Below are 15,038 nucleotides of genomic sequence, written 5' to 3'. Positions count from 1 at the left end.
ACATGGCATCAGAGTTGTTTATCTTGTATATAAGACCTGGTATCTCAACATTACACAAATGTTTTTAGTTTTTATTTAAACAAGTCGTTTTTCGATTTGAAGCCAAGTTTTGTGCACATTTTACGGGTAGACTGCATCGACATCACAAAAGTTAAATAAAGCGAAAAGCAAATACAGAACACAGTTATTCAAACTTCTTCTTCTGCAAATCTAAAAATACACTGTTAACAACGAACTGGACAAAATATTTCTCCGCTAGGGGGCGCTGCACGATCATTACATCAGCTAATATTCGCTGGTCACAAATTACGCAATTCGATGTAAATAGTTCAGATTCGTAATCACAAAATCCGCGGAGTTTCTCAATTGTGATAACATCAGAAATGCGAGAACAAACGTTTCTACTACATTATACGACCTTCAATGACGTCATCAACAAACTTCTCAAAACTCATTCACGAATGTACGCCGCAACTTAAACAACGAACGAATAACAACAGAAACAGAATTTTTTTCTTATGATCTCACAGTACAATTTGTGACCTTCCAAACGTATTGTGATTTACTTTGTGACGGAATAATCGAAAAAAACAACAACTCATTATATTTCAAAGCTTTCCTCCAAACCCTTTGCTCATTCCTCCATGCTGATTTAGTTCTGCTTGATTTTTCTTCGGATGTACCACTTGGAGGTGACAGTGAGCAGGATAACGATAACAGTTAGAACCGCAAAAGTGGGGAGGGAACCTTTCAGGAATCCGTCAAGTCGAATGTCTGAAACAATAGTGATAAAATGTTGGGTTTAAAGTTGTCTATTTTGATAAATTGTTGACGATTTGTGGTCTGTCTTGATAAGACAGAATGAAACGCCCATTATCGCTTGCGAAGGATCGTGCAAAGATATTTTCACATTTATTGTAAACACGAAAAATGACCACGGCGCAAAATAAATGCATTCAAATCCATCTGATCCACCATCCAAAAAATGAAACAACGCCATTATTATTTTAGTAATATAACAAAGTATAAGAAATATCTCACTTCTGCATGTAACCCCAGTAGCTCTTGTTCCCTGCTGAGCAAAGTGAGTCGGACAATTTCCGCAGTAATTCGGATCAAGACAAGTTCCACCACTGCAACCTCCAGGACATATTGCTGCAAAATTGTTTCAACGTTTCTGTTAATTTGATGAACTTACATATATTTGTCATCCTTTACTCGAGACCATATTTCAGTATTGCAACAAAAAGGTTTTAAATATTTATAAAATGTTCTTCTTTGGGCTCGGTTCGAGTTAATTACCGAACTCATGTGGAGTCAGGTTCCAAAAAAACCCTGAACATGACTCCGGAACACCAAGAACTTCCCGGCACCGTGTTATAGTGAATTGTGCAAGGGGACTCCCGTACAGTGAGGCAATGCACATATCACACATTAAACCACTGCGCAATTGTAATATTAGCTAGGAAACTCAAAGGGTTTCGTTGAAAAACTGAGGAAATTCAATCCGCCCTTGCCCTTAAAAGGTTTGTTTTTCCACGTCACAGCTCAACCTCACGATGACGTATAACTTACGTTGATCGCACAGCATCCCGTTGTACCCAGTAAGACAGGAGGTGGTTGTGGTGTTGGTGCCGTTATTCAAGCAAAGTCCATCAGCAAATCTGCAGATACCATTGGGACACCCCCCTCCGCAGACCTTTGTGCAGTTCGGCCCCCACATGTTCGGATTCTCACAACCAACCTACGATGCAAATTCAATCCCACTTAGATCACAAACAAAGTCAGTTTAAATCTGTTCTCAAGTTTTGATATACGTTGGTACAATGCTAGTTGATCTCGTTCACTTGGCTACGCTTTCATTTTAGTTGGCGTGATGTATTTTCACCTGGCGCAGTTTTAATGCTAATTTTACTTTTCGGATTTAAAAAACGTAAAGTTAGCTTATTAATGTTGGATGAACAATAAGGGAGAAAGTTGTGTGGAATCCTAATAAACATTTCTTAGTCCTGGACATGTTTATGCCGCAAGGGGAAAATTACCATCAACTCACTTGATCACACAAAGCTCCTTTATATCCCGGGATACAGTTTGTCATTAGAGCAGTTCCGCTTAAATCCAAACACTGCCCAGTTGTTTTGTTACAATTGTTGTAACATCCGGACCCACATGTTTTGTTGCAGGTCGGGCCCCACGTCTTGGCCGGGCACGCCGCCATCTAGTGGAAAAAGAAATTAATGAAACAACAGTTTGTAAACAGATTTTGATGACGTTATGCGCCCGAAGGCACTCAGGGCGATTGGTCAACATGTCACTCGCAAACATACCGCCAACATGTCACACCGTCCTCCACTGTATCCCATCTTACAACCGACAGCGACCCCGGCTTGATCGAGACACGTGCCAGTTGTGAAGTCGCACATGCCACTCACTGGACACCCCATGCCACATGACTTGCTGCAGTCCGAACCCCACATAGGTTGTGTACAGGCAACCTAGACAATAAACAGTCCGTGTATAACATATAAGAGGAAACTACGCAAAGGTTCAGCCAATTCATAAAGTTGCAATATTTGACTAAACAATATACAAAATCGTTGCTGCATTAAAGGTATATGAAAAGGCCAAGTGCTCAAACACTAAACAAACAAAGATATATTTAATATCTTAACACAAAAGAAAACACCTTAAATAAATCTAATGCGATTCCAAAATCTTACCACAGTATTCCCGCACATCTTGGTAACTGTCGTCCATTTCCCGTCGGCCATGCACTGTGAGGTGTTGTAACAATCGTACAACTGGTTGCCTAACCTTGTGGAACCCTTGAAAGTTGAACTGTTGGTCTGGCACATGTAAGACAGACATCCACTTCCGATAGGTGACGCCCCACATGGCACTGAACATACACAGAATTTTACAACTGGTAACATTGTTGTTTTCCCTGAACTCTCTTGAATTTGCCGTTATCGTTCTTTTCACAAAAACGTATCCAAAAAATACAAGAAACGGAATTACTGGCCAGGATAACCAGGGTTCGAATTCCGGCGTGGGGCAAAAAAATAATTATTCTGTCTCACCCCGGTAGCGTGAAACAGATTTACGTAACATAAATTTGTGTTATAAACGTTTACCACACAGCAGATAAATATTGACGCCAGGTATATCCCGGACACACGATTTACCTAAATTGAGAGTTGTGTTTGCAGAAACCCCGTCACCGGTCACCATGACAACGCTATTGTTTTGTGCTGACATCAAAATCTTGATTGTTAACTTCATATTGACGTCATACATTGTGTCGTTGAATGATTCAAGATCTGAAAGTTTCGGTGGTAAAATATACAGGACTGAACAAAAATTATCTATGTTGGTGGGAATCTTACTGTATCCGCTAGATGTCGTATTATCAGTAAGCGCTCCGTCGGTGAAAGTGACGTTGGCGACCGATGTCGAACCCACGTACCACGTGAACGTGGAATTTGCCGAAACGTTGGAGAAAGTCACCTGGAAATTTCGTCAAAGTTTTAATAAAATATATCGGCGAAAATAATTCAGGGGGTTTACCGGTAATGAAACCGACGAGCCAGCAACTTGGGAAATTCTTGCCGGGGGTGGAACGCTGACCACCGCTCCCAGTGTTCCTGTAAATAAAACAATAACCCTTGAAACGTCGCAAGTTCCCAGAACACACTTTGATCCTTTGGAAACAATCGACCTTAGAATTAGTGTTAGGGAGGCTGCGTAAAAGCAAATCTCGGCACATTTCAAGGTCACGCATAAGTGTAACTTCAATCGATACAAAATTATTTAATCCAATCAGGCCAGAAATCGATCGGTTCACGTCCATCTGCCGCAATTACTTGGATCTCTACCCTGTGGTGATGTTTACACGAAGATTAAAACTACTCACGAGGTTAACCCAAAGCGCGACGAATCGGCGTTAATAATGGAACGAAGAAGGTGTAAGACGTTCTCCCGACTGTTGCTTTCATGTTGGAGTGGTTTAAAACAAAGCAACCAAATAACCATACAAAATGTTGCTACTTACCGGTTAGATAGAAGCAGATGAAAGCACCGAGAATTGAAGTAAATCCCGACATATTTACAAAACAACTAAACTTACAAAACAATCTGAAAATAATAGTTTCACATTTCAAAAGCGAAAGATGACTTTGTTGTCAAACCACGTCTATTTTGGAACCAGTAATATTTATATGAAGAAAAATCGAAAACAAACCCTCGGTGGTCGACTATCAACAACACAGCAGTTTACTGACAGAAAACGACTTCCACTTGTGAATAAACACATTTTTCTGGCAAAGTTTAAAATATTCAATAATCTGGATAAAATTTTTACACATAATTAAACTAAACAGAGGCAAGCGAGCCAACAGGTTTGTTCAGCATAGTAACCCCATGGTCGCAACTCAAAATATTCCCGTTAGGCTGCAGAAGCGACTCTAATCAAATTAGCATCGAGCCGGCTTGACTGTAGGTATTAGATTAATGCACGGGAGCCATGCGCATTTCCGCAGGGTGGGGTCATATTTCACATTTACCACATTCATTATAACGAACCAAAGCGTGGTTTGAGCAACTCACGTGGTAACGATTGGACGATCTTTCAACAATTTGAGCTTTAGCTTCGAAAAACAAATGTAAAGCTTTTGAATGTGAAAACACTTAATTGAAAAATTCTGAAGGAAATAAGGAAGGCTTATATGAGGCCGTTATTAACAAACCAAACGGTCTTAAATACTGGCAAGATTCTGTTGCAAGAAAACAACAAAGTTACAACTACAGGATTTTTTGTACCCATGAGCAGAGAAGTTTAAAATACAACAAAACACATAAACCAACATGTAATAACTACATCGCCGAATTTTCAAATTCAGCCTTTAAATATTTTCACTTCTTCAACTTTCAACCGTACTTCACGGTTCTATACTTCCCCATTGTCGCCGGGAACTCACGACTGACGGGGTTTTTCTTGTTTAGGACCCAAACATTTTTAATTTAAATCGATTTTACGACCTACGGCTTGTCAGTCGGTTCCACCGTAGCCTTGGGTTACTCCTTTGGAGCCACATTCCATATGTCGCTACACTTTCCTGTTTTCTTATAGTTCTTCTCACAAGTTGCAAATCCACCGCGCTTTCTCGCTTTTGAAAACTCTTCATTAAATTAGCCGTTAAACTGTGGGCAGCTACAAGTTCATGCACTGATAATGAAAGGTTGAAACAATGGCACTGTTTGCAAAAAAACCCAGTTCGAGAAAAGTTCCTGTATGTTCTGATGGCATATTACGGTTTCCGCTTGTAGAGCAAGCCATCAAAACTTCGAATGAAGCAAGCGGTTCAATTTGTTACTTTCCTCCGACTAGTAACTTCAACCTTTGTTACGTCACAACACAAGTGCAGGCTAAAGTCTACTGCAAATGCGAAACGTGTTTCGGCAAATTGGCGCGTCGGGTGCGTTTCGCATCGATCCGGAGCACGTCAAGCAGGTTTTTCCTGTGCGTTTAAATCGATTGGCGGCAAAATCCCCACACAAAGACCTTTGCAAATCGACCGGCAGAATTAATTCTGGTCGATAAACGCCTGGAATACTTGTAGAGCTTATACTGCTCGCCACAAGATGGCACAGACATTTAGGTGGGCTACGCATATGACAAAGGTTGGCAACTTTTGCAGGAAAAAATCCATTTGCTCTCGTAAAAAGAAACAGCTAACAAACTCATGCGAGTATTTGCTATTAACAGTTTAACAACGTACACATCAGTATACAAAAGAAACATTTTATTTTTGTGCCAATTTAGATGACAATACAATGGCGTCACAGTCGTGCACTGTTTTAAACAGCGGGAATGCAAACAACAACAATGCGTGACAAACATGCATTGTGACAACACAACTAATTGGTTTGTGAGTCACAAGGGGATTTATGTCGAATCGATTGTTAGGAATATTCTGTCAACATTTTAATTAAGCTTGTCGCAATCCCTGTCCTTCAAACCGCAATGTTATTTTGAAATATTTTTGCTTCTAATGTTACACACTGCACCCGCGACAACGCGAACCTTTGCAAAATTGTCCAAAATAGCGTTAACCGAACTTAAGGCAGGTTTAATTATTTGACTTCGGACATTTACAGCAATTTGTTTCATGAAAACAGCGTTCGCTATTAACCTGTCATGACATTCTCACATGTTATGTTATCAACCAACTATGTATGATAGCCAGCAATGTTATCTTGAGGGCAAACATGGTTTGTGAAATACATTTGTTGAGCGTTTGGTTCAAACGGATATTGTATACATGTGTACAGAGGTTAATACTCGTGCACAACATTCACTGTGAAATTACTGCGTTGGTTGTAAACTGCTGCCCTTGCATTTAATAGGGATTATTCCCTCTCACATCACTGTAAGCCTTTTCGCAAGGTTTTAAAACCACTTTTCAATAGAATCTCTTTCACGGAATCAATAACTTTGCTAAGTATTGGGCGTTTGTTGCTGGCAACACTTTGATGGGTTTAATATAACTCAACTGACCGTCCAACATTTCTGGTAGATCACTCAAAACTTTCACTGCAAATAGAAATTATGTCGCCACTTGTAATGTGAGTATTTCACTGAACTAGCTTGTTGGCAGGAATGAAACGTCACACACACCGGCTATTGCGTGCGTTTAGTTCTGTGACGCCATAATCAAAACAAATACTAGGGCGAATGACCGTTATGCGGCGAGGATTCTATTTTTCACTTTTCGACCGCGACCCAGTTTCAAAACAAGCGGTTATAGGAGCTTTTTATAACCCTGCTTTACGGTCAGCGACCTCTTTGTGGTAATAAGCTCGTTTGTTGTGGGCAACCGGCGTCATGCTGATTATCAAAACGATAAAACAAGAGTTCACAATTAAAGTGCTTTTAGAGGTTGCAGTTTTAGCGCCTCGTAACTGATAAGAGATCAAATGGTTTCGTTTGACGGAAAAGGTTGCAGTACGTAAACTGACCATGTCTGTCCATGTACAAAGTGTGTGGAAATAGTATAAGTTTTATTCTGAGCTTGAAATTCGTGTTAAACGACACACGAGGCGACATAACCAGGCAATACGCATGTGTAATACACTAGGTGATATTTTTGAAGACGATCAAGCCAAGGGCGCACCCTAATTTCCCACCAACTTTCTACGCAAATGTTTTGGCGAGTTATCGATATTTTTATGTTTAGCGAATTTTGAATAACGTTTAACCAAACACCCTTGCTAACACGCTTCAGTCAAGGATGCAACAACTTACAAGTGCTCAGCACATTTCTACACCACACATTCTAAATATATCTACTCAACGACATAGTTTTCATGACCGCAATGTCAATAATTGATACCTAAATACAATACACATACTTGTGCAAACATGTTCAATCAAGTTTACCATCATTTTCATACCTGGCTTTATTAACCGCCAACATTAACAAGAGCAAACAAACCTGCTGCCTTTCTCAAACGTAACTTCCTTTTTCAAACTGTGATCAAGCAGTTGAGCAGCCAGCCAGCACCGGAAGTGACATCACCAGCTAGTTGGGTAATCACGCGGCATGACAACATCATGCTCTTGCTTATTCTAAAGGTTAATTTCTGCTTTTAAAAAATCTAGCTTTGTAGCTGCGTTTGCGGGTGAAAACGACCTAATGTTTTGCAAAACATTTCATTTCAATGTTCCAAATTTCATGAATGCAATTGCAAAAAATCATTAGCTCCACGTGATGTAACTAACCGCATGTAATTAACCCCACAATTTCGTTAAAAATCATTTTTTTTTAAATTCAAATGATTATACAAAAGTGGTTTATGGCAAGGAACATCCAAATAAGATGAAAACAATGACGTTTTTACTCATTTCAGGTCTTGCATTGAAAACAATTGCTCAATAAAAGTGTGCTTTTGTTTTAATTTTTAACAATAATCTACGTTTTGGTTTGACTTGCACACAATTATGTAAAACTAGTTTGTCTTGGCAAAAAATATTTGATTGACTGCCTCTCAAAGCCAAATTACTACAATATTCACGGACATATATTTTGCTCTTATTGGATTTTTAACAGAGTTCGGCATGTTCAAACAAATAAAACATTTGTGGTTCGTCGGTAAATTAAGTTCGAATAAAGCAAGTTGATACGTTGTAATTAAATAATCAACAGTTTAATTATGGACGGAGATGGTAGCTGTGTTGATTCACATCCAGTCGAAAACGGAATAGACGAAAATATGAAAGACAATGCTGAAAAAGTGAAGGAACGTGCAAATCAGTGCTTCAAAGGTAAGTGCATATGTGATTGCAATTATGCCAGTTTGGAAAGTTTGTTTTTTGCGCAGAGAATTTTGTTTCAGCGATCGTTAATTGCGCGGACGATCGCAACGTTTTTTCGTATGTTAATGCATTAGCTCATTAATATTGCGCGGATTATCGATAAATTTTCACAAAAACATTTTGTCCAATCTGGCAATAAATCGATTTACCCAAGTAACCCATATTTACTGAATGGAATAAAGCATGCCACAAAGAATAGAATTGTAACAAAGCAATATTTGAAATTGTTATACATATGTACAATAACATTAGTTTTATGCAAATAGAAAAAAATTATGAGGAAGCGATCAGACTTTACACCGAAGCAATATCGCTGAACTCAGATTCGGCCGTTTATTTTGCAAATCGAAGTTTTGCTCAGCTTCGGATGGAGAATTATGGATACGCTCTGGAGGATGCAAGCAAAGCTATTACTATTGATAAGAAATATATCAAGGTGAGGGCTTGCTTGCAGTGATAAACTTTCGTTGGAGAATGCTGCTGCAAACTGTACTCCTTTTCAAAAATTGTCACTAAGTTTTATGTGTTGATGCAAACAATAGTGGCAATAAAAATTGCCGGACATCATAAATGGATAATTTATTTATTTACCTGCTTAGGGTTACTACAGAAGAGCATCCGCATACATGACACTTGGAAAATTTAAACAAGCTCTTAGAGATTTGGAATCTGTAAGTGGAAAACGTGCTTGAAAATTAATTATTTCCAATGTTTTAAATTCTAATATTGTTTTTAGGTGGTCAAAGTTAGACCCAATGACAAAGATGCAAAACTAAAATATTCTGAGTGCAATAAAATCGTGAAACAAAAAGCTTTCGAAAAGGCAATTTCCTGTGATGATAAAAAAAAACCTGTTTCTGAGACGATCAATCTTGATGCCATGTGTAAGTTTGGCCAGTTAACTATTTCTGCTTTTTTTGCCATTTACTAACGATATAATATATCCACTTTTTGTATATGTTTGTTTGTGTGTGTGGATTGAAATAAATCATTTATTTTACATAATTTTATTGACAATCCACACACACAAAATATTTGGTTAGTCTGCACAATCAAGATTATCTAAACAAAAATCCTACGCTAAATTCTGAACTTTCCAATCTGGGCCATAGTTTGTAAGTTTAAAGTTTTTAAAAATCAAGCTTAAAAATTTTTTTAGCCGTTGAGTCATCATATGATGGACCCACTATACCTGAAAGTGGAATTGATGCAGAGTTTATGAAAAACCTTCTTCAGTGGTTTAAAGACCAGAAGAAGTTACACAAGCGGTAAGTCTAAAAACTTCCAACTATTAGTGATATACAAGCTAATGTATATGTTTGTGTCTTGTAGTTACGCATATCAGATTCTCTTGAAAGTTAAAGAAATTTTCTCCAAACTCAAGACACTTGTTGACATAACAATTGAAAAGGTTTCTATCTGTTGTAATTGATAAAAAAAAATATTAACATGTGTGAATTTTGTTTTGATCAAACTTTTTAAAACAGGATAAGAAGTTGACTGTATGTGGAGATATACATGGGCAGTATTATGACCTCTGTCATATTTTTGAAATTAATGATGTTCCATCTAAAGAAAATCCATATGTAAGTTCTGATGGACTCTGAAACAATCAGCTTTGATTCCATTTTGTACTTTTTAGTTGTTTAATGGGGATTTTGTCGATCGAGGTTCGTGGTCGGTTGAAGTCATTCTTATTTTGTTTGGGTACAAAATTCTTTACCCAGAGCATTTCCATCTTGTTAGAGGTATGAAACATTTTCTCAAAAGAAATATTTACTTTTAAAAGAACTAGCTCAAATAAGTTCGTTACATAAACGGCAACGAATTGAGGAATTTGTTTTCGATAAATTTTTGGAAAGAAAGATTCACTGTATGTTGTGTGCGTCTCCAGGCAACCATGAAACTGACAACATGAACCAGATGTATGGATTCGAAGGTGAAGTAAAGGAAAAATATGGTGGAAATATGATGACTCTGTTCAGTGAAGTTTTCAACTGGCTTCCTCTTGCTTACTGCGTTAATGGGAAAGTTCTTGTAAGTTCTAACTGTCGGACATTTCATGTCTTAAATCGTTTACTTTAGATTTGTTCTTTAGTCACAAATAATTGCATTTTTAAGCCCAAAGTGCTTTCGTAGAGTGTTATATGTTTACTGTATGGCCTTAATCTATCGGATAGCTTAATATCATGCAACCCAAGTAAGATCATATGTTAAGTGGTCAGTTGATTCATTGAACCTAATCAGGTAATGCATGGTGGTCTTTGTGAGGAAGATGGGGTGACCTTGAATGACCTTCGACAAATCGATCGAAACCGGCAGCCCCCAGAAAGTGGGAAAATGTGCGACCTCTTGTGGTCAGATCCACAACTCTTGCGTGGTCGGGGTACCAGCAAGCGAGGGGTCAGCTGTCAGTTTGGGCCAGACATTACACAAAAATTTTTGGATAACAATGGTCTTGATTACATTATAAGAAGCCATGAAGTCAAGGTATGTGTTTATAATTTAAGCGTTTGTTGGTTTGTGAATGTTACACATAATATTTATGTACATTAATGGTAATTTTCTGCAGCAAGAAGGCTACGAATCCCAACATAATGACAAGTGTGTGACGATATTTTCCGCTCCTAATTATTGTGATCAAATGGGAAACAAGGGGGCTTTTATTACTCTGCGACCTCCTGACCTTAAGCCACATTTCACACAGTTTGAGGCAGTGGTAAGTATATTTGTTATTTACTTAAAATCCCAGGGAAGACATTGGTATAATTATAGAGCAATGCATTGAATTCAAACATTAAGTCGCTAATGTGTAGAATCTTATCAGTAAAGCCTGGAATAGAGAAAAGTTAAATCTGATTGTGATAAAATATGTATGTTATATTTACAACTACTTCCATGTTCATTTGAGATTTTCAAATTATTGCTCGTCATTGTGTTACAGAAACACCCAAATGTGCAACCGATGGCTTACGCAAACTCGTTCATGAGAATGTCGGGAATGTTTTAAACTTCTACTGTGATTTCTATGTAAAAGTTGTCATAACACTTGTGAAGGTCACAAGCAACCATGCTTGCAGCGACCCAGTTAATAAAGGCAGGTTCGAAGATGTTTGGTTATTTGCTTCTGTCTATTAATGTGGGTGTTTTGACTAAATAGCCCATAGCCATCATATTTTCGGTATTAATATGTATTGATTCAATTAAAACTGAAACTTTTTGTGTCAATGAGCAAGTGCATTTATTGTAAGAAAATATTCTTATAATTTTAATGTTCCAATAACTGTATTTATTGTTGCAATGCCAAGTGAAAAGCATCACAAGAAAGCAAGTTTATATGATTTTAGTAGTTTCTTTGTTAAACATTTCATTTTTGATAATCTGCCATCATCAATACCATTTTAGGTCACATTGGTAACTTTTAAATTCTGTACGAGCTGAATAATATTTTTGTATTTGCTATTTTCGAATATTTTTTTTGTGCCTCAGTTTAGTTTGACATTAAATTGACCTTTCAACCATGCTTGTGTGTGAAAGTGGTATGCAAAGGTATTTAATTCACTCTGCTCATGTCACCCAATAATCACACCTCAAAAAAATGAAAAACAGCTTTTTTATAGGAAGTGCAAAATCTTAAACAAAATTTAAATATATTCCAGAAAAAGAAGGAAAAATAATGAGTGTGAATAAAAACTCATTTTGTATACATTGCTGCACAAAAATACAATTAAAGTTGAACATGAACGATACACCAAGTGTAAAGGTTGTCATAATTCAACATCAAATGACACCCCACATGAGCAACTTGTTTTTGATTTGGGATTGTTTTTTATTCGAAAGGCAGATTTTATTAATTCTTCTTCATAATCGATAGTGGATCCATCCAACAGCTCGAGTGAGGTTTCATCTGAAACTACTTTAATTCCTTCTCGTTCAAACACCCTGGGTACAAAATTTTACATGTTGTTGCAAACTAAAAAAAACTTATGTTTTCTTTTATTTTAACACAGTTTTGAGAAGCTGTATATAAAAAGTGAATCTTGCACTCTGTACAGTGTTTAGTAAACAACACACTGTATTATATCAATAGCCTAGTTGTAGCTGGACATGCTTACTCTCCACCTTAAAATAAAGAAAGGTTTTGCCAACGGTGGTTACCTGTCATCATCATTTGTGTTGGTGTCCAGGTCAAATTTGTATTGGAATCCTGAACACCCTCCACTTTCCACAACCACGCGAAGAAACTCATTGTCTGATGCTACCTTCTTCATTTGCTGCAAACATTTATGATTTTACTACACAGCAAATTATCAGTTAACACAGAAATATGTTTTGTAGGCAACATACACAAAATTAAAAGGACGCAGCAGTAAGCAGATACACTTCAAACAATTTGAACAACACTGTCACTTTAGGTTTTTTCATTGCATGAATAAAAAACAAAATTTAAAGAATATTGTACTCTCACTTCAACACAAGCATCACTTATTTTCAACTCCTGATTGAGAATTTGTGTGGATGTCATTGAGAAAGCCCTTAAGTTCTGTTTCTGTGGTTTTTCCGTCGTTGACATCACAGAAATACCTTGCAGAATTCTGTAAATAATAGAAACCATCAGCAAAATCTAATATTACCTCAATCAGTTCAATAACATGCACCTGTGGTAGGATCTGCAAACTGGCTGGGTTACTTTTGACATGGTATAATACAGACACACTTATATGTTAACAACTAATCCTTCAAAGCGATAAGGTTGTCATAGTGATTTAGCACATAGAACTGATGTAACACAAGCCAAGCACTTTGCTATTCACAAATAATAGAAATGTTATTTTATAGCTTAGTATAGCTAGATTTCACCAACAACTGGCATTTTTTGTGTTTAGGTTTATGAAAAAAAACATATTAATTTATACTAAAGTTTTTGACAAAATCACTGTATGATCCACACCACATTTCACATCCTTTACTTCAGACCCAACAGTTACTCTCCATGGAAAGAACTGATCATTGTGATTTCCTATTCCCAAACAACCGTGTTTGTTCTTGCCCCATGTGTAAAGTTCACCTGAGTTCGTGATGGCGGCAAAGTGTCCAAGACCACAACTTATCCGCACTACTTTAATATCAGGATTAAAATCTGTTTGTCCAAAAAGAGTCATGGGGATTTTTGAAGGCCAACAAGTATCTTCAAGCTCGGGACCTTTCCCCAGAATTCCATATCCCCAAACAAACACTTCTCCGTCTTCGTTAAGGATCATACAACATGTTCCACCACATGCAACATCAACCACTTTTCCACATTTAATAAATGGAAGATGTGTAGACGTTAAAACTTGTGTTGAATCCGACACAGATCCGAGTTGTCTGTACTCTGAACTTCCCCAGGCAAATACATCACCATCATGGGAGACAGCTAGTGTAGTGTCAGCAAATGACGAAACCTTCTTAATTTTCACACCTTCTATGTCTCCCTTCACTTTCGTTAGCTCAGATGTTTTTTCAAATGTTCCCAGTCCTGTCTGCCCATCTGCACCCCAACCACATGAATACACATCACCAGAAGCTGAAAGTAATAAAGAATGGTCCATTCCACACTCAACATTTACAATTTTACTGTCAAAATGTTTGTGCTGAATCCTGTGGACCAGTTTGCTGTTCAGGTATATTTCCCCATCAATTACATCTCTTCCACACTGTCCATATGAGTTGTTTCCCATAAAAAATACTCCCTCAGTATCTGTCAGCACAATTGCATGGGCCCTTCCAGCAGCAACATCAATCACCCTTGTGTTATGAGGCTCTTTCAATGGCAGGGGTATTGGGCCTGGAGTCATGACATATGCAAGTGATGGATTATGTATTTCTCCAGACTTGAGTTTCTTTATTTGATTTTGATGGAAACCAATTTGTGAGTCTGTGTTTACTCCACAACCAAACACTTTATTACCACCCTTTCTCCTGTTTGTGGCAAAAAGAGTGAAACCATACCCGCAGGCTGCATAGGAGATTTTCTCCAGATACAGCAGATATGGGGAGGTCTGGTTGTTAATAGGGTCCCTCTTTCCCTTCACAAGGTTGGGCAATGGAAGCTCTAAAACCCCCAAAGCTCCAGTGATAGTCAGTCCACACACATGTAGTCGATTTTGTCGACTCTTCTTTCCAGAATATTTATAAACAGGTTGATAGTCTTCTTTTACAGAAACATTGTACGGCGGAATATATGTTGAAGATAATCTGCTTATCTCTGTTCGGTTTGCGAAAGTTTTCAAAACATTTAAAACCCGCTTCATATTTTTGTGTTTATTAATAGGCCCAGAGTTTTCCTCAAATTTAGCAGCAGAAACACATTTTGAAGTTTATTCAAAAAAGCGTTTTGAATATAAACGCTGCAAAATAAAATGTATAAAAATTTACGCAAACTTTTCTGCACAACACGAATAAAATAATAATCACGTGGTGCAAAAATATAAACAATACAGTGAGTGCATTGACGCAGAACGGCAATAGAAATCGACTATAAAATATGTTAGCTGAAACAGATTATCCTCCCGAAACTATGATAAATTTACTTAATTTGCTAATTACTACTTTATCTGTCTTTCTTTTTCTCTTTTTTACTGCAAATACATTGTAAATTATTTTAAATTCCGCTTTATGTTTG

General features: G+C 37.5%; 4 protein-coding genes across 4 annotated transcripts; 1 reads left to right on the top strand and 3 right to left on the bottom strand.

The window, feature by feature from the left end:
- Nucleotides 1-57: 57 nt before the first annotated feature.
- On the bottom strand, nucleotides 58-4,130 carry LOC145898799 (uncharacterized). The gene is made up of 10 exons (XM_082987418.1): nucleotides 4,052-4,130; nucleotides 3,568-3,644; nucleotides 3,387-3,507; nucleotides 3,186-3,320; nucleotides 2,721-2,899; nucleotides 2,328-2,495; nucleotides 2,054-2,218; nucleotides 1,576-1,744; nucleotides 1,042-1,155; nucleotides 58-774 (listed from the first exon to the last, which is right to left on the bottom strand). The coding sequence occupies exons 1-10, from the start codon at nucleotides 4,101-4,103 to the stop codon at nucleotides 653-655; spliced, it is 1,302 nt and encodes a 433-aa protein (XP_082843544.1). The 5' UTR covers nucleotides 4,104-4,130; the 3' UTR covers nucleotides 58-652.
- Nucleotides 4,131-8,137: 4,007 nt separating this feature from the next.
- On the top strand, nucleotides 8,138-11,875 carry LOC145899150 (serine/threonine-protein phosphatase 5-like). The gene is made up of 12 exons (XM_082987871.1): nucleotides 8,138-8,323; nucleotides 8,641-8,810; nucleotides 8,974-9,045; nucleotides 9,111-9,258; nucleotides 9,534-9,642; nucleotides 9,707-9,785; nucleotides 9,862-9,960; nucleotides 10,017-10,122; nucleotides 10,269-10,411; nucleotides 10,622-10,864; nucleotides 10,947-11,093; nucleotides 11,319-11,875. The coding sequence occupies exons 1-12, from the start codon at nucleotides 8,212-8,214 to the stop codon at nucleotides 11,382-11,384; spliced, it is 1,494 nt and encodes a 497-aa protein (XP_082843997.1). The 5' UTR covers nucleotides 8,138-8,211; the 3' UTR covers nucleotides 11,385-11,875.
- A 98-nt stretch (nucleotides 11,876-11,973) lies between these two features.
- Nucleotides 11,974-13,219, bottom strand: LOC145899152 (iron-sulfur cluster assembly 2 homolog, mitochondrial-like). The gene is made up of 4 exons (XM_082987874.1): nucleotides 13,033-13,219; nucleotides 12,843-12,969; nucleotides 12,533-12,648; nucleotides 11,974-12,316 (listed from the first exon to the last, which is right to left on the bottom strand). Exons 1-4 carry the CDS (start codon nucleotides 13,071-13,073, stop codon nucleotides 12,142-12,144), a joined length of 459 nt encoding a protein of 152 aa, XP_082844000.1. The 5' UTR covers nucleotides 13,074-13,219; the 3' UTR covers nucleotides 11,974-12,141.
- On the bottom strand, nucleotides 13,112-14,797 carry LOC145899151 (RCC1-like G exchanging factor-like protein). Its single transcript, XM_082987873.1, has one exon. It carries the CDS (start codon nucleotides 14,665-14,667, stop codon nucleotides 13,285-13,287), a length of 1,383 nt encoding a protein of 460 aa, XP_082843999.1. The 5' UTR covers nucleotides 14,668-14,797; the 3' UTR covers nucleotides 13,112-13,284.
- Nucleotides 14,798-15,038: the final 241 nt, after the last annotated feature.

This window comes from Ascidia mentula, chromosome 4, assembly GCF_947561715.1.
Source record: "Ascidia mentula chromosome 4, kaAscMent1.1, whole genome shotgun sequence".
Classification (NCBI taxonomy): domain Eukaryota; kingdom Metazoa; phylum Chordata; class Ascidiacea; order Phlebobranchia; family Ascidiidae; genus Ascidia; species Ascidia mentula.
Note: the sequence above shows the minus strand (reverse complement) of the source record. Positions and strands in the feature narration are given on the sequence as shown.